The sequence below is a fragment of the Microtus pennsylvanicus genome, chromosome 17 (assembly GCF_037038515.1).
Source record: "Microtus pennsylvanicus isolate mMicPen1 chromosome 17, mMicPen1.hap1, whole genome shotgun sequence".
Taxonomy (NCBI): domain Eukaryota; kingdom Metazoa; phylum Chordata; class Mammalia; order Rodentia; family Cricetidae; genus Microtus; species Microtus pennsylvanicus.
This window is the reverse complement of record NC_134595.1, coordinates 11,831,045-11,850,345: the sequence shown is the minus strand read 5'-3', so window position 1 is coordinate 11,850,345 and position 19,301 is coordinate 11,831,045. Positions and strand designations below refer to the sequence as shown.

The window sequence follows — 19,301 nt, the reverse complement described above, 5'->3', positions numbered from 1 at the left end:
TCCCAATACTGACTGAGCTGTCTCTCTACCTCCAGTTCCTCCACCACTACTTTATCTATTGGGTGCTCATATGACTTTCTCTGTCCTTACAGAAATATATGAAGGTTTTTTTCTAACTAAAGGGAAAAGTATTTCTAAACATATGTCACAAAATCATAAAAATTTAAAATTCTCGATACCATTCTAACAGAAGATTGGTTTCCAAGAGAAAATGGTTTTCAACATTTTACTTTCAAAAAAATGAGAATGACCATTTTTACATGTAAAAATATCCCCTTAATGTAGGTTGGGAAATAGCTGTCTTAATAAACGTTGTAATAATTCAAAATCAAGGCCCTAAGAGATGTGTACTCCTTATGTTAATCATGTGATCTGGCTTCTTTTTTTTAGGTCTTCCTGAACTTGACAAAAGATTCACAAAAAAGTGGCAATATGAGTCTTGAACACCTAACGCAGAGGAAAGTTGGGAACCCCAGTGCCAATGGCACCTCAACCCCTGATGACTTGTCTGTGAGCAGTAGCAACTTCACAGACAGAGACGGTACAGACTTAATGTGCATCCTTTTCTTACTTTTCGTAGACAGTAACTGAGAAAATAGAGGCACAGATTTTGACTCTCCTTTAAAATTCAACTTTAAAGTTTCTTTTTAAATTAATAATCCTAACACATAAAAGCATCCTTTCACTACACAAAATATCCATGGTGGCGGGTCAAATTCTCCCTTTCAAAAGTGAAATGACCATGAAAGTGAGGTGAGCGTGGGAAATCCCTTGACAGGTGGTGAGGGGGTGCTCTCTGCTCATCAGAAGTGATTATGGGAGTGTACTCGCTCTCCGTAACTTCAGAAGTGTGCTTCACAGGTTACGGTTCTTCCTGCAATCAGGGCTGTGCGGGAATGGGCGTGGCTGTCTTATCAGAAACTCTCTATCATTGGGTTCACGTGTGTCGAGCAAAGTCATCTAAAATAGAGCTGTTGGGTTTTTTGTTTTGTTTTGAATCATCTCTCACTAGGCAAGGTGTCTATCTCCTTCCAACTCTGATTCACTCAGGGGTCAAGGAAATGCTTTGTTTGGGACGAAGTCTTTGAGTTGGTCTGACCTGAAGGTTAATGTCTGTATTAAAACGCTTCGCCTTCAGCTCTTCACACAGGATGTGTTTGAAAAATCACATTTTGACACAACTTTGAGGAGTTGAGTTCCTTTAAAAGTCGTTTTTATTGTCACCAGGTCTCTTTCTGACAGTTAATTTATACCCCGCCAGCATGATTTACTTAAGGAAGCATGTAGTAAAATGATACATGAATTATGGAACAGTCATTTCAACAGTTTGCTTAAAGTGGGCGCCATCTCTAGGAGCAGAATTTTTAATTACACATTTGCTCGTGTCTGCAAGTCAGGGAAGATCATCTCTGATGTTTGTGTACTCCTAGAATCTGACTCATCTGTCTTCTGTCACACTTCCCATTTATCTGCTGCTGGCGAGAATGATTGTGGAGTCTGAGAAATTGAGGGCTTTGATTGGAAAGTGGTCATCTGCTTCTGTATATTTGCCTCTGCCTTTTTCTCATAATTCCACATTATTCTTCATTCGGAACGTTCCACTCATTGACATTATCTTTCAGGAAGCACATTTACTCCGTTTTGATACACCTGTAAGTCATCCACATGTAATTTCTCAAGAAACAGAAGAGAATACTAATTAACTCAAAATATGCAGCTCCTTGTCCAATTCCCTTTTGCAGAGATATGAGTTTGCATTTGAGCTCGTTCGCCCTGCTTAATTGGAATTCATTTTAAATTAAGCAGCTTTGTATTTTTCCTTATCAGCTAAATGAAGATCATGATTTTTGTGCTGCGTGATTTGTGATGGAGAATTTTAAGCGTACACAGGGCTGACGAATGCCATTGTCGTATCACGTGTGAAAACAGCTGGTGGCAGGTTGACTCGAATCTGCTCTGGAGGAAAGCTGATGCCGTGGTTAGACCTAAGAGCCCCACGTTGCAGCCGGAGCCACCATGGCTTCCCTGGTTCTCAAAGACGATGGCAATTTTCTCATGTCTTGGAAAGCATTCTGTAGTGGGGTGATGAGTAGATTCTTTTCTGGAGGCTCTGGTGCCAAAGGCAGAGTCTCTAAAGGCCATAATCATTCCAACTATCTAATGAGAGTGGAATGAGTACATGGTGGAATGAGAGTTTCCTTTTCTCATTTAGAGTGAGCTCATTGGACTTCATGTTCGGAGTAGAGGCAACAGAAATAACAGTATCTGCTACAGTAGGGACCAGTTCTTACATTAAACTGATGTTTTATTTATACTATTTTAATTCAACCTTGATAAGACTATTTTATATATATTCAAAATTACTAATTTCATATTGAGCCAGCCTTGAGACTTTGGAGTAGGGAACAGGGTTCATTTATAGAATTCTGAATCTTTAACTTCCCCATGTAAAATTGCTACACATATGTATTATAATTGGTGGTAGCAAGTCATAATTTTCATAACACTCATATTCAGCTATATATGAGGCACACATATAGTGGTTCCTTGATTTACAGCAATATTAGGAATGGATTGCTGAACCTTCAGTCTGAATATTAAAATCAGAATTTTATCCCATTCTACAACATGATGTCATTCTTCTTTTATGGTTTGTGGTTACTTGGAACCACATCAAATCTCTTGTCCTTACTCAGACAAAGTCCTGACAAGAACTGAGAAGCTGGATGGCTTTGGGCTGCTACTGAAGAAGATAATGGCTATTCTCATCAAGAGGTTCCACCACACCCGCAGGAACTGGAAAGGTCTCATTGCTCAGGTCATCCTCCCCATCGTCTTTGTAGCCACTGCCATGGGCCTGGGCACACTGAGAGATTCCAGCAACAGTTACCCCGAGATTCTGATCTCTCCATCCATCTATGGGACCTCTGAACAGACAGCCTTCTATGCGTGAGTTACTTTCTGATAAGATTGTTTCCACAGTTATTCCAGAAAGAATCTGAAGTGAAGAAAACTCCAGTGCTTAATTCTGCTAAGGAAACATGCTACTTCTATCCCTAAAAAGTAGGTTCTTAAGAGGATTTACATGTATATATAATTAGAGTAGGTGTTTCCTTTCAATGGTTAGGCTTTAATCATATGTCATTGCTAAATTCCCATCATAGGAGAACACCAGGGCAGGAATCCCTGTATCTTTCACAGATCTTCACACCTATTGGATGGATATACCTCCACTCATAGCTGGCATGTGTGGAGACTTTGAGTCACACCCAAACAAAGAGAAAGGGAGGAGAATGGGGGAGGCGGAGAAGTAGAAAGGGAAGGAGGGGGACATCAAAAAGCAGAGCAGAAAGCAGTCTTGTAGACAGCGTCATTCATGTCTTAAAGTTATGAGTGAATGTAAGTTTAGTGATGGGTCCATGTCGCTTGGTCCTGTAGGAATTTTGATCCAAGCACAGATGCCTTGGTCTCAGCACTATGGAACTACCCTGGCATCGACAACGTGTGTTTGGACACCAATGCCTCGTAAGTTCTCCTTTCCACCTCTTTCCAGCATTCTAGTTTGTGTGAGTGTGTGTGCGAACACATGAGGGACATGTGTGTGATTTTGCTGAAAAAGGATAATATCTTGATAGAAAGTCTGTTTTTATTCATTCTTTGACAATATTCTACCATAATGATAAACATTAGATTCCTCATGTATTTGTTTCTCTTATATTCATACATTTTACAATTATAACATTAGAATCATGTTGTTAATCCCATTTTATTGTTTTTTAAAGATTCACTTACTTTTCTTTTATGTGTATGCGTGAGCACCTGCATGTATGTCTGTGCACCACAGGCACACCTTGTGCCCACTGAGGCCAGAAGGGGGTGTTGGATGCATTCGAACTGGCGTTACAGGTGGTATGAGAATTTAATGTAGATGCTGGGAACCAAACCAAGGCCATTGGCAAGTGCAGCAAGTTATCTTAACCACTAAACCATCTCCAGCCCCATCAATCTCTTCACAGACGAAGAAACTAGGGGCTATAGGGACTCATATATATGTCTAAGGAGGTCTAGAATTTACAACACATAGATAATTTCAAATCCAAAGCTCCTGACTCTACTTCTGGCATATCTTGTTTAAACCATCAAGCTAACACAAAACATTTATTAACCTGACTTTAGTGCATCAGCAGACAAGGTGAGAAGCACAAAATGAACAAAGGGAGTGCCAAACTCTGACCTGCCACAGTGAGAAAATACACCGACTTCAACTCTGTTTAGTCAATGGATGCTGTCCTGTAATCCTCACCCTCACTAAATGCCAAGTCAAAAACACCATCACCATAATCAACTTAAGAAACATCAGTCGATCATACCTGGGTCTACATACCTGAATTCAACACCAACTACTTATGCGTATAGTCCCCCACAACATGAGAACATGCATATGGAAACACGTGTGTATCTCACTTTGGTATCATTTTTATTTACAGACAGTGTTTTAAAAGAGACGGTCTGGGAAAGTGGAATACGAGTGGAGAAGCTATTGACAACTTTGGTGTTTGCTCCTGTTCAGACAATGTCCAGGTAAAGAGAATTCAGTTTCAGTAGAGTAAGGGGGGAAAAAAAGAGAACAAAGAGCAAAACTTGAAAGATCTATTCAGGTTACCAAAGAGTCAGCATAATTTCATTTTATGGACGCTACTAGCTCAAAGATATGGGCCTAGGCAGCTCAAAGAATATTGACGTTGAACTTCAGGTCACTGTTTTAAATCTGACTAAAGACAAATTTCTAGAGGTAGAAGATGGTCTTTATGGAAACCCACTGAGAATGAATCTTTGATCCCAATTTCATTAGCTGAGGAGCTCGGTTTCACAGCACAAAAAGTGGCCGTAGCTGTCATATCTGAAAATATAGTGGGCATGCCATGGCAGCCATCAGATGGGATGTCCGTCACCTGCCAGTCTAGAGAGGGCATGCCACCGCAGCAGTGAGATGGGAAGTCCGTCACCTGCCAGTCTAGAGAGGGCATGCCACTGCAGCGGTCAGATGAGATGTCCGTCACCTGCCAGTCTAGAGAGGAGTTCCAGTGTTCCCAAGCAACATCTGCAAAGGTTTTTGCATCAAAATTCAATTCCTGAAAATGAAAAAAATTCATCCCATAATCACTTTATCTTTATTCTGTGAATATAGAACTTCATTTTCTAAAGCTTTCAGTTCACTAAACTCTCAGAAGAACAAAGCTACTTCCATATTTCTGTTTAAATCACTACATATGTATCACACACTTACCATGTATCAAAGCAAGCATCCTAGAGGAGCGAAGGTGTAGTCAGGATTTAAATGAAATCAAATAACACTGGACTGGTAAACTTAAGCAATTGATGTGATCAATTAAAAATGTGAAATAAAATATTTATGGAAGAAAAGTCACTACTGGTCTCTAAGGATTGCCATGCCACCAACTTCTCTCGTGCAGGAAGAGCTGCGTTCTTTCCCAGTGATTTCTCCAAGTGCAAGAAGGCTGTGCCCTGACCTTAGTCCTACACTTTACAGTGAACATATTTCAGCGAGCATTCTCATGCAAGACAGTGCCTAACAACAATAAAGGTCTCTGGAACCTTTCAGTTTTAAATACTAGTCTCACCCACCATTTAAAGAGTTTATTCCCTTTTATAATTTAACAACAGCAACAAACCCATTATTTTGTGTGTTAGCTAAAAAAAAAATTAAGTGGCTAAGACCTCATCTATATTCTTTGAGGGATGGTTTCAGTTTGCGAGGAGGAGGAGGCTTTTAAACTAATGGGGTTCTATCTTCTGCCTTAGTTGCTAATTATGTGGGTGTGTTCACTTTGTCAAAATTCATCAAGTTTCATAATACATGTGTTCCTTTACATGTATAATACAATTTGATTTTTAAAAAAAACCCTTCAAACCTGTACCGTCAACATGGAGGCATCTTCCTGTGATTAACTTAGAAGCCATGCCTTTCTGAAGTTTGATCTTTGGGTAGATGCAACTTGATGTACTGTGATATCCAGTTTTGGCATTTCGGAGGAATCAGCAACTCTGCACTGCTCACGTGTGCTGTAGCCTCTGGCTCTGGGGCTTGGTGTGAATGATAAAAAAAGAACTGCCTTGTGCTAGACTTTCTTCAGATTAAAATCATGACAATGAAACTTCAGGAGCCAAGTGAGAGCCAGGTGGTTAAGAAGTGTAGAAAGGCAAGTGTAAAAATAAGTGTGCAAACATAAGCTCCACAGCTGGGCAGAGAGGTGGACATCTGTAATCTTTGCCCTTGGGAGGTGGGAGCAGGAGGATCGCAAGTTCAGTGGAATCCTCGGCTACCTAGTAAGCTTGAGGACAGTCTGAGCTAGGTATCTTGTCTTAAAATCCCATATAAGTAAATAAATAAATAGAACTGTAATCTTTATGCTAAGATGTTTCTATGGTCCAAAGAGGCACTAGAACTCTCACTGCTGTGTTGGCTAATCTGTCAGTCTAAAGTTAGTTCTTTAGTAACCAATACTCATATACATAAACTAATGTGAAATCTCTAGTTGTAAACCAACTTAATGAAGTTCTTACTCTTAGGTTAGGTAGCTAAAGCTAACGCGTTGTGAACCTTTCAAATCACTGCTATCACTTTGAAGAGTTTCTTCTCCCAATGCCGTTTTTAAATTTGAGGCAGATCCCTTTCTCATCTTTTGTAAATTCTTGAGATATTTCTGTTTCCAAAAAAAGTTTGCCTTGTCATTACAATACAAGAAAGATCTCATTATTTGCTTTAGGTGAGACCTAAACACATGCATATATTCTACATAAGTAATAAATGTTCCAGTTTCTTGGCAGTAGGCAAGTTTTCCTCCAAAGTTGTTGGGAGTTAAGAGCAACTTGATGGCACCTGAGCCTTTGCAGCAACAATGACCAAATCAGGAGACATCAGCACTGTAGAACTCACACAGGACAAGACGGAAGACCTTAATTTGATTTTCTCTTTTTCCAGGAATGCCCTAAATTTAACTATTCCCCTCCTCATAGAAGAACTTACTCTTCCCAAATTATTTATAACCTCACTGGGAACCATATGGAAAATTATCTTATATCAACTGCAAATCGTTTTGTGCAAAAAAGGTAAAATATTCTGTCTATAGCATATTTAACTGATTTCTGATCTTTATGATAACAGGCTTTTTTGAGACAGTAAAGAGAATAGTTGCAAATTCTTTATATGGTTAAATTAATCAGTGTTCTGATTTGATTGGTTGATGATTGATCTTATCATTGATACAGTTATTTATATGGTTCAGTATTTTGTTCTGTATACATAGCTCTATGAATTGAAATTTAAATAATGACTAAATTAAGATTTTTTTTGAGCAAACTGAAAATCAGTGGCTTTTTAAAGTCTTAGCCTGTACGGTTGAATCTATACTTATTTTTTATCTCAAAGTATAGAGGACTTGTTGACTCTCCTTATGTACTCGGAGTTTCAAAGCATGGCTTTTGGTGACAGATGGCCTGAGTTGCAATAATAATTTCTTCAAACACAGATTGTGTCTGTGAGTGGACAAAGTGTTCCACGTGTGGCAAGGCCTTGTCCCCCAGTCCTCCGCACGTTTGCCCTGATGAGAAAGCCATGAACTCGGTCAACATTTCTCCTTCTTTCCATGTCTCCTTCATTTCCCAGTGGACACAAATTCTTCACATTCACTGTGAAGTGTTGTTAAGCTAAAGATAAGCAAAAGAAGAGAAAAAGCATGATTTTTTTACCCATATATGACACTATTAATATTTTGCTATTTTTCTCTCCTGAGAGTCCCATCACAGGTATACGAATAGATATTCCCCACAGACATGGGCCTAGGAACATACAATTATTTTCTATATTCAGGTACATTGTGTTTCATATAGTCAAGTATTTTATCGCAAATAAAAAAGATTCATTATGAAAAAACTAGTCGAAAACACCCCATTTAAAAACAAGCTATGGTATCATTCACATGTTAAAATTTTATCTCTATGCCATCACATCTTGGATGAAGCTATTGAAGTGTAAATTGCACTGCCCCATTATTTAAGTTGAATCTAATTTGGCAAGTACCTAAATTGGTCTATTTTGAAAATTATCACTTGGATTTTAAAGTCAATTTTTATGAAGACCATAAACCGGCATGCCAAACTCATATTTAGGCTTCTTAGAAAAAAAAAAGTAGGAACAACCAATAAGCTAGAGAGAAAAATGGTTCAGACTACAAATTAATTTGAAAAAAAGATATCAAATTATAACATTTTGTATTAATTGTTTACAAAACATCTAAGTACTATAATGTTGAATTTTTAGATTATATCATTCCTTTTCAGAATGATCGTTGCATATACACAATTGTTTAATGTTGTTATCATTGTTTATTCAGGATCTCATGCTATAGCTCAGGCTGCCTTGAAACTCATGGCAGCTTTCCCCTCTTTCCCTGAGTGCTGACGTCACAGGCATGAGCCACCACCCTAGACAGAGGACATTAATCTCGTGCCTTTAGTTATGATGTGTGCTAGAGTTAAAATATGATAAGAAGGATTGGTAGAAAATGTTTATCATGCTGCATTAATTTCACTTTGTTTTGTTTCTGGATGGAAAGGAAAAAGTAAGCTCCTACTTAAGGATTTTAGATCAACTTCAGAAGATTTTGTTCAGTAAAGCAAGCATAAATTTTGTTGTTTTGTGTAGATATGGAGGCTGGAGTTTTGGGCTGACTTTGACTAACGACCTTCGTTTTGATATAGCAGCCGTTCCCGTCAATAGAACCCTTGCTAAGGTAAATCTGGGTCTTTCTTTTGGGAGGTCAGATAAATATGGGTGTGAAATTGATATGTCTAAGCATTTTCATGGGAGAAACACAAAGCATATAAAATCAATTCTGTGTAATTCATACATGTACTTTAAGGAGACACGTATGCATAAGAGTCAGAAGACATGTGAACACAGTACAGAGCGGTGCTTCTCGGAGCAGCCCAAACACAGTTCCATCTGAAATAGAATAAACGCATATTCATTCATTCATTCATTGAGTTGAACTTTCAGAAATAAAAATAAAAGCTGAAAACACTCCACTCTGAATAGCAAGCATGCTGAATCTCCTGAAAAGCAGAGAGAGAGAGAGAGAGAGAGAGAGAGAGAGAGAGAGAGAGAGAGAGAGAAGTGCATATGCCATGTTCTCCTTTCTGTAAATTTATAGGGTAGTGAAAACTCAACCATGCCCCTTAAGGAGCAAAGGTCAGTGCTGTGATCTGGAATGGGAGAGATCAGGGAGGGGCTCAGCATTTCGGGGATTGTTTCGGTGCGTGGTGGATTAATATGTGTGTTCCTTACACTTTTTTTTGTCCCACTGTGGCTACGCACTTCATGCACTCCTCTCTACGTACGCGACACAACCTTTTAGAGGTTGGGAGTGTGCATATTTAGCCTTACTTCTCTCCAAACCTGGAATAATAGCTAATTACCGGAGATAAATAATCCTGATATTTTTTTCTTCTTCTGCCAGATAGCACGAATGCTTTGAGATAAGTCAAAGACATATGACTACTCGGATGATAAACAGCAGTTATAGAGATTTGATTTGTTTACTTAATTTAGCCACAGGAAAACTTTAATATCCTCTGAACATTTCTGCTTAGGTAGTGAGAGACACATCCAGTCAGGGAGAAAGTGGAACAATTAGTGTTCATTTAGCGACTGCTCTATGCCATGCAGTAGTGTCGCCTTATAGAAAAACGAATTCCACTCTAGAGCAGTCCCGTTCACTGCTGGGTTGGATTGTCACAAAGCTGTGTGGAAAATAAGAATCCTGGGATTTCGACGTCCTTTTCTTCCTCTCCTCTCTCCCCACACCGAGGATGTCCTTTCCTAACTGAGGGAGTTTCTAACATGAACTCTCGGTAAGGATGCTGATTCAGATTCAGGCCGTTTAAATGGAGACATTTTAAACTCCTTGCTTTGGAAGTGCCAAGCCACCCAATCCTGTGAGTTACTTTCCCCTCACTAGGCACAGAGTGTTAGTGGGGGGTTTTAAAACTATTTAAGTTTTTTTTCATTTTCTATTAACTACTTAATTTTTCCCATCCTGAGCACATTTCCCATCCATCCCTAAAAGCAAAAACAACACCAAAAAACACAAAATAGTCATTAAAAAACCTTTTTTATATGCATGATTACTGTTAAAAAGTGTTTTAAGACAAACCTTTAAATTATTTATAATTAAAAGGTAATTATAAGTTTAAAAACACTGTCAATTTTGCAGTTAAGGACCCAATGCTAGCATAACTTTTCAAATCTGTTCTCTGCTCCGCTCCGTTGGCGTCTGTTTTTATTCCTGCTCTTGCGTCTTCATTCTCGTCTCAGAATCTCTATGATGTGCTGCAGAGACACAATGCCTTTCTAGTCCATTTCAGGCTTTGCCTGTGGAAGAATCTAGAGCAGTGTCTCTCAGCCTCCCTAAAGCTGCTGCCCTTTAATACAGTCCCAAGTGTCGTGGTGACCCTCAGTCATAAAATTATTTTCGTAGCTGTAATCTTGCTACTGTTCTGAATCAGGATGTAAATATCTGATGTGTGGAGTTTGGAAGGGTTGTTTACCTCCCCAAAGGGTGGTGACCCTCAGTTTGAGCACCGCTGTTCTAGAGCAACTGGTAAGTCAGTCCTATCACTCAGTATAGCTGGCTCCCCAGTTTCTGTCCTTCTGTAAATCGAAAACCCATGGATCCGTCTATAATCAACACTCCAGAGGTATCTAACTATTTTCAAGGATGGAATAAATCATTGGAAAATTGATGCTCTTTTTAAAATAAAGTATCAGATGTTAAGCGAGCCTAATGCACTCAAATACAATCCTGATCTTGTCTCCTTTTGCATTTGACAGGTGTGGTATGACCCAGAAGGCTACCACTCCCTCCCAGCTTACCTCAACAGCCTCAACAATTTCCTCCTGAGAGTTAACATGTCGGAGTACGATGCTGCCCGGCACGGTAGGGTCACTGTGCGGAGTCTCCTCTAACTAAGTCTTTTCTACAGCCTTCCTTGGGAACATGCTCTCTGTATCTGCTGCCCCGTGTTGTGGGTGTTTTACGGCATCTCAATTGCAGGTCCTCAGGAAACATTTGGAAATAGTAACTCCTTCCAGATGGAACATTCTGCGTAACCCCCTTAGCTTCACAGTAATTTAGTTTCCTCATTTATCAAGTCAGGATGGTTACCCGAACCTCTTAGCACTCCGCTCTCACAGCTAGTCCTTATGCCTCGTGGGAAACATTTCAGAACTACTTATTGGTCTGAAGACAAGAACTGACTGGTTAATAGTCTTAACTACACACACACACACACACACACACACACACACACACACGTGTGCAGATAATTTTATTTAATGATGAGTTCTCACTTTGTAGGTCAGACTGGCTTGAAATCAGTAGAGATCTTCCTGCCTCTGCCTCCCAAGTGCTGGGATTAAAGGTGTGCGCCACCACCACCCGGCTGCACAAGACATTTTTTGTGTAAAATATTGCTGGTCCTTACAGCTCCCTTCGGAGTTAGCATTGTGATTTACTCTCGTGTTTTCACTGGTTTGCTAAAGTAAGGTTTGAACTTGGGGCTCTCTGTCTGTTCCTTTCGCTGATGCCCCTGGCCGTTTATCGAGCCTCAGTCAGTTCTACTTCGGTTTTCTTTCCCCAAAGTCCTCCCCCTCAGTTTTTAAACAGGGCAGGGATTTAAAAGAAGTTGATTTATTTTTTTCTAATTCAATTACTGTTCATCAGACCATTTCATCTCCTTGAGCCTTACTCAAATTATTTTTTCATATGATCCTAAAAAAATAATAAGGAGGGAGAAAAATGAAGTAATACATTTGCTGGCCGGGACCCAGGCTAATAAACAGCCTGTTAGGAAGGATAAATGGTACCGACTATGTTTTATATAAAAATTGACCCCACCTTTTTCTTTCGTCACCCTCACCCTCATGCATTCTGGTGTCTGCTGACATGCTGTTAATTGTGCAAGGAAACTCTAGTGTCAGACATGAGTTCCAGCGGCAGAGTCTTCAGGGATCTTCTTTTCAGGGGAAATAATGTTTTCCTCCAATTGTCCCCCCCACCCCAGCCGGGCAAAGTCAAAAGTCATAAAATAAGAAGAAATGGTGATTAGTCCAGATGAGTGTAACCTGGACTGAAACACAGTTGCAAACCCTTCTGCGGGGTGTCAGTCAGAGCAAAGGGCAGTTGTTGTTGTGACAGATAATGAGAGCGCAGCAGCCACCAGAAAAGCTAGGGAGAAGTCTCACAGATACAGAACGGGAGGGGTGGCTTCCGGAACCCTAAGTCCTGGTGTCCTTTAATTAGTGTGCATTACTTAGACTGAAGCAGCTGGAGCCATCCTAAGATCCAGGCATGCTGTTGGCACTGCTATTGTGTTTCCTAGACTCCAGGCATGTTTTCGGCACTGGCATTGTGTTTCCTAGGCTCCAGGCATGCTGTTGGCACTGGCATTGTGTTTCCTAGACTCCAGGCATGTTTTCGGCGCTGGCATTGTGTTTCCTAGGCTCCAGGCATTCTGTCGGCACTGCCATTGTGTTTCCTAGGCTCCAGGCATGCTGTCGGTACCAGCATTGTGTTTCCTAGGCTCCAGGGCATGTTTTCAGCACTGGCATTGTGTTTCCTAGGCTCCAGGGCGTGTTTTCGGCACTGGCATTGTGTTTTCAGTGACAGAGAATAATAGACTTGGGAAGCATAAAACTTAAACTGACCCTAAAATGAAGTTTATTTTTCAATTTAAAAATATAGCTTAAATGAAGTTATATATAAATTAAGAGTAGGTGTCTTCTATCGCTTATTAATTTTTATTATTCAAACTTACGAAAAGTGGCAGCACTCTACCCTCTCGCTTAGACATTTCGTTCCGTCCAAAGAAGAAATCTATGCCACTCTTACAAATGTATTAAAATGTATTGTTTCACACTGCGTGAACATGGGCTCTCCCACTGCAAGAGAGTTTGTCTGTGAAATTCAACCTGTTTGCCCTCACCACCTCTTCCTAGGCATCCTGTATTTGTTTGAAGGCCTCTTTGGTAGGGAACAAGTGAACTGGGCCTTTACTTTAGCGGTAAAATTCATTTACTCTGAAGCCCAATATGCTAATAAAATATTTTAATTAGCTTTCATTGGCAATGCCAATAACTGTTATATTCATGTGGGTCCCTCTAGTGGTTAACTTCATGTGGAAATTCTGTCTTGTTCCAAAGAACACTGGTTTATGTGTTTTCTCTGACAAATATCATACGGCTGTTCTCTCCTCCTACCCAGCTGTTTGGTCTTAGCCTTCGTTGCCTTGGCAGCAATGGCCAACAGGAAAGAAGCAATTTCTTTTAGCTTGGTGCCCATAGGGACCACAGCAAATGCCTCTTTTGATATAAGGTGATTGTGAGGAAGATATTAATTGGAATTTTAATGTTTGATTTGCTTTAATAATCATCCATTGGTCAGTCATATACTTAAAACGTTGTGCTGGATGTTGTAGAGACTGCGGGGAGGTTCCTGATACAGGGGTTCAGTCCTGATGCATGACTTCATCTTCCAAGGGATGCTTGTGAGAACAGCCGATTCCATAGTGTTTTGCACAGTCGACAAAATTGTATCTGCAAAGATTCCTCTGGTTAAATAAAAATATTTTTGATTTCTTAAATAGATAGTATAAATAAAAGACAAAAATTCCCTGTCTGTATTATAATTTAGCAGGCTTTAAGAAAGGCTAAGAGAAAAATAGACCCTTGGTTTTAAAAAAAAAGCAATAGGCCATAATACTGGTCAACACCTTTAATCCCAGCCCAGTCCTCAGGAGAAAATCAGAGGTATGTTCATCTCTGTAAATTCAAGGCCAGCCTGGTCTACGTAGTGGATTCCAAGTCAACCAGCACAACACAGCGAGAGCATGTTTAAAAGATAGAAATTAATTAAAACAAAACAGGGACCATTAATCTTCACAGATGATAAGAAGAATAAATTCTCCTATAAGGTGATTAAAATCAGATATTAAAGTGGTATTTTGTTGTTTTCTTTGTTTTTGTTTTTGTCTTTTTTTTTTAAAAAAAGCTATATTTTCTTCAACACACTATTTGCCTTAGTTAGTGTTAATATTTCTGTGACAAAACACTATGACCCAAACAACTTGGGGAAGAAAGGGTGTTTCTGGATTTCAGTTCCATATCACTGTTCATTGTGGAAAGAAGTTAGGGCAAGAATTCAAACAGGGCAGGGACTTGAAGGAAGGAGCTGGTGCAGACACCATGGAGGGGTTCTGCTTACTGGCTTGCTCCTCATGGCTTGCTCAGCCTGCTTTCTTACAGAACCCAGGACCACCGGCCCACAGATGGCTCCACCTACATTTACCTGGCTCCTCCCACATCAGTCATTAATTAAGAAAGTGCCCTACAAACCCGTCTACAGCTCGCTTTAGGAAGGCTTGTAGGGCATTTTCTCAGTTGAGGTTCCCTCCTCAGATGACAGGAGCTTGTTTATATGTAAACTAGGCAACACACTACTGTTGAGGAACATAACTTAAAGTGTCATCTTCTTATTAGAAGTTACAAAGTTTCCTAAAGAGCTGCTGCAAACATTGCACCCAAATGTCCTAACACACTGTACAAGCAGTACGCACAACAGGTCTCGCTCGGGTTAGAGCTTCTTAGAGAAGATTCACACTTTGCTCTCCCTTCCCACATTTATCTAGACAGCATGGCTTCTGCCTTCACATTGTGTATAGGTCTTTGGGAAACTGGAATGTCCACTTTTGACCCTGGCTAAGCCAGATCCTTGAGAGAGAGAGAGAGAGAGAGAGAGAGAGAGAGAGAGAGAGAGAGAGAGAGAGAGAGAGAGAGAGAGAGAGGAAAGAGCTTTGCTTCCAACTCAGCATAGCCAATTCCGTGAGACTCCAATAATTTGTGGTTGTGGTGGAATTAAATAGTTACTAATTTAATGTGGACGCAGCTAGAAGCTCCTTGGGCTTTTATGGGATGGAACACAGTGAGGTTCCCAATCCCTACTCCAGCAGGATTTTCAAACAATAAGACTCTTAGAAGCTGTAAAAGAGGAGGGGCCAACTTCTTGGAGGACCACGCTTCCTGATCACTCTCACTAGCTCAGGAAGGAAGGTTAAGTGATACCTACTCTCTGGAGGGGCTCATATAATCGACGCCCATCTGAGTTGTTTATTTAAATGTATTACATTTCTGAAGTACAACTGAAATGCAAATTGGCATGACCAGACTGAAGAATGTGGGAAGTAATGGTTTGAATATACTTCCGAGTATGGCACATGCTGTGTAAGAAATGTATGTTCTTGTCTCTTTCCAGAAGGCTCCATAACTAGACTGTGTTTCTTTTCTTATTAAGAGAACACCAATATTCACAGGAACTTGGTGGGATTAAGGGGTCCAAAGCATTTTCCTATAAATGAGAATCCTCCAAGTACAATTCCTTGGCTCATCCTGTAAAAAAAAAAAAAACAGAGCATTGTGTATGATCCATATAAAAGTTGGTGCTCCTGATTAACCAATCACCCTCTGACAGCAGGACTTTCTCCTCTTCCAGGAATCATGATGTACAGCCATCCTTATCCAGGGGTGCAAGACCAGGAACAAGCCACGTAAGCCACATCTCTTGCCTTGGCACGACTCCTTTCTCACGGGCAAAGCTGAGCTTCTGTATAATGTGCAGTAATTGGAAATCACGGTGATATCCAAATGAATGTCAATCTAGGATTGCTGGTAACATAAGTCACTGGCCGGGAAAAAAGGAAGCGTCTGGGAGAGTGTGGAGAAGGGCTGCCAAGTGGGGCTTGTTGACTGCAGCTTCACTGAGTCTGCGGCTTTGATGAGTCAAGTGCACACGTACTCCATCGTTTTGACTTCCCTGCATTGCATTTAAGTACTGTTTCTTTGCTCAAGATCTATATATCCCTTACATACTCTGTAACCCCTGGGGACCGAGGCTTTTCTATCACACATCCCAGCCAATTCAGTTGCACTGGCACTACATTTATTCCAGGGTCACAGCAGAGTCGTGTCAAAGATAGTATCTGGCTGCCTTGCAGGAAGCCTTATTTGTGTCACAGCCGGCTCTTGTACTGTTTTGTTGATAGTCTTAGCCATGAATCTTCCTGAAAGGAGAAGAGTTCCAAAAACTTATGTGTCCTTTCCTCTCCCTATTGCTCGTGATAGAATCAGCAGTTTAATCGATATTTTAGTGGCGCTGTCAATCCTGATGGGCTACTCCGTCACCACCGCCAGCTTTGTCACCTACATTGTCAGGGAGCATCAGACCAAAGCCAAGCAATTGCAACACATTTCCGGCATCGGTGTGACGTGCTACTGGGTGACAAATTTCATCTATGACATGGTGAGTAACGTTTGCCATCGCCAGAGAGACAGGATCAATTTGAACAGACGTCGACCGGTTTTACATTCAAGTGCTATTTGCTTTAATTATTCAAATTACTACTGCAAGGACAGCAAATTAAGAAAAATCAAAAGAGTCTGGCTTGTAGCCATCCGATGGGTTGGAGGGAAAAGAAACTTGCCTCCGCTTATCTCTGAAATATCGGATTCCCAGAGTGCACGTTAACACGCAGATTCCTGGGCCCCTCTCCAGGCCTGTTCAATCTGTATCTTGGGAAATGGAGTGTGGCAAAATTGCATTTCAAACAACATCCCCCAGGTGATTTTTAAACACACTGAAGTCTGAGAACCACTACTGCGGCAAAATAGAAGCCTATCAGCATTTTACCCCATTGCACCAAATAATCAAGCTTATAAATATTTGATCAACTAATAGTGAAAAATTCCAAGTAGTAGCTTCCACTGAATGACACACTAGAGAAGACTGCCGGAGACAAGGAAGGATGTATTCCTTTGATAGCACTCTCCTTTATGTGAAGGACTCCCCAAGTTCAGATGATCAGTCTTGACTCCCAATGTACCCATGTTGGCCAAGAGCCCAGATAAGTGTGCTTTTGCCCATGATTGCGGCTATTGTCTGAGCTGTTGTCACAATCGTTGGCTTGAAGAGTTGGAGAGTAATTAACCACAGATCCATTTTGTTAATGCATCCAGTGAGCTCTGAAATGTGCTTGTTGTAGAAGCCAAGTCTAAAAGAACGGTAATGACTGCTCTGGACTTTATGGGAGCTTAAATGTTAAGGAAGCTTCAGTGTGTGCCCCATGAAGGATTGGTACTGGAATCCTGTTGTCTGAATACTGATGCTCATTGCAGTTCACAAAATTCCTCTGACCACGACCTTCAAATTGTGGCACCAGTGCCTACACTGCCTGCTTCTTGTTGTAAACTCTTCAACCTTTAATGTCTTTACTTGTCAACAGAATACTGAGGGTTTTGTTCATGTACCTGTGATTTCAAGAATTTGGGAGAACTGTAGCCCTGCTGTTTTTCATGGGATGCCTAACCCCGATAATTGAACCTCAAAAAGCAGCCGTGTGAGAGAGAAGCAGCATAAAATGAAATCAATACTTTAAGGACCGACTCTAATATCAAGGATCCTGGCTTCTTACCTGTCTCCCAGAGCCTCTGTAACTGACTGATCCCAAGTCCTAAGTCTTGAGGCGGGAACACCAGGGATTTCTTGTATATCTATATAGATGGAAACTGCCTTGACCTCATATCAGAGAAGACAAATTCTAAAGTGAAATAAATGTAAAATAAGCTGAATGTTACATGCAACAGGAAGACAAATAGAAATTCATTCCTTCGGAGCTTTTCTGGGCCAACTTACCACAGCTTTAAATTAGATGACTTATTGATTTAAAACGAATGCTCACCATATAGTAAACATTGTTTTGTCTATATCCATAGGTCTTCTACTTGGTGCCTGTAGCATTTTCAATCGGTGTCATTGCAATTTTCAAGCTACCTGCCTTCTACAGTGAAAACAATCTAGGAGCTGTATCACTTCTCCTTTTGCTGTTTGGGTAAGTTGTTGATGAAGCAATGAAAAAAGAATTAACAGAAGTAAGCACTCCAAGATACATAGGACCTTACTCTCATTAGCAAATTTACAGTTGTCTTGGGGTCCTTTAATGCGAGGGATGACTAGCAATATATTACATTGCTAGTCCACAGTCTGTAAGTAAGTACCATACTGCTGAAAATTAACGTTATCATTAACAGGCATGACTGAATACCACATATTGCACCAACTTACACACAGAATCTAAATTACATGTAAAATGGACATTTTAGAATGACCAGAAACATATGAATGTGTATGGGTATTACCTATATATGGCTTTATAAAATATGTGTAAGTTTATTTCTGTTTATTTTATTTGTCTTTTAGAGATGCCTATGGGCATACATACTGTTGATTCTGTATTAGAGTAATACAGGTTGTGTAATGTAACTAACACTCAGTGGAAAAGCTGATTATACTGTAAAAGCGTGGATGATATCTTTTAGTTAAAATCTGGGGCAACTATAGGGCCTTTCTGTCTCTAGATCTATTTAAAATTACATGTGCTCATCTTTGCTCAACCTAGGCCCCCTGTCTTCTAACCAATCTTGACTCCCTAGCAACCTACAATGATGTCATTATCTTTCCTCTCTTTTAAATGATGAGATTTATTCAGGTTGAACTCCGATTTCTGAGCAACAGAAATCTTGCCCGGACAGGGTAACACTGTTCCCTGCAGAGGATTAATTTATAGTTGTGATGATGGGAAGCTATCTGAGGTTTCTTTAGAGATAGGTTTCTTGCTGTCATTTTCAAAAACATCTTTGAGGATCCTTTGTCAAGATGAGGGATGGAATAGAGACCTAGCTCCAGGGCTTCGCCACTCATCACTCATGTTTGCTTTTCCTGTGAAAACCTGTCTGAGTTTTATTTTATTGTCTCACAGAGCAGAATAACCGAGGCATAATTCTAACTTTTAGTATTATTATCCTACAGCTATGCAACGTTTTCTTGGATGTATTTGCTGGCTGGTCTCTTCCATGAAACAGGAATGGCCTTCATCACTTATGTCTGTGTCAACCTGTTCTTCGGCATCAATTCCATTGTCTCCTTGTCGGTGGTGTACTTTCTTTCCAAGGAAAAGCCTAACGATCCGGTAAGGTCCTCCATTTGTCGGTTAAACTTCAGCAAATGAACCAGAGGCCTTAGTACATTCCGTACGGAAAGATTTTCTTTATTCTGTATTTAAATAGAAAAGGATATCATTTGATTTTATTAAATTTAGGGAAGAAGAAACTATAT

The 19,301-nt window shown here is 40.2% G+C and overlaps 1 protein-coding gene across 1 annotated transcript in view; it reads left to right on the top strand.

Moving 5' to 3' along the window:
• The window catches only part of Abca12 (ATP binding cassette subfamily A member 12), a 165,131-nt gene that overhangs the window by 129,601 nt on the left and 16,229 nt on the right, over positions 1-19,301 (top strand). Inside the window, exons 33-43 of the mRNA XM_075951808.1 lie at positions 391-541; positions 2,697-2,949; positions 3,439-3,525; positions 4,488-4,581; positions 7,004-7,131; positions 8,726-8,813; positions 10,913-11,018; positions 15,627-15,681; positions 16,256-16,433; positions 17,903-18,018; positions 18,996-19,155. Coding sequence (XP_075807923.1) covers positions 391-541; positions 2,697-2,949; positions 3,439-3,525; positions 4,488-4,581; positions 7,004-7,131; positions 8,726-8,813; positions 10,913-11,018; positions 15,627-15,681; positions 16,256-16,433; positions 17,903-18,018; positions 18,996-19,155 — 1,416 coding nt within the window. The remainder of the gene's footprint in view (positions 1-390; positions 542-2,696; positions 2,950-3,438; positions 3,526-4,487; positions 4,582-7,003; positions 7,132-8,725; positions 8,814-10,912; positions 11,019-15,626; positions 15,682-16,255; positions 16,434-17,902; positions 18,019-18,995; positions 19,156-19,301) is intronic.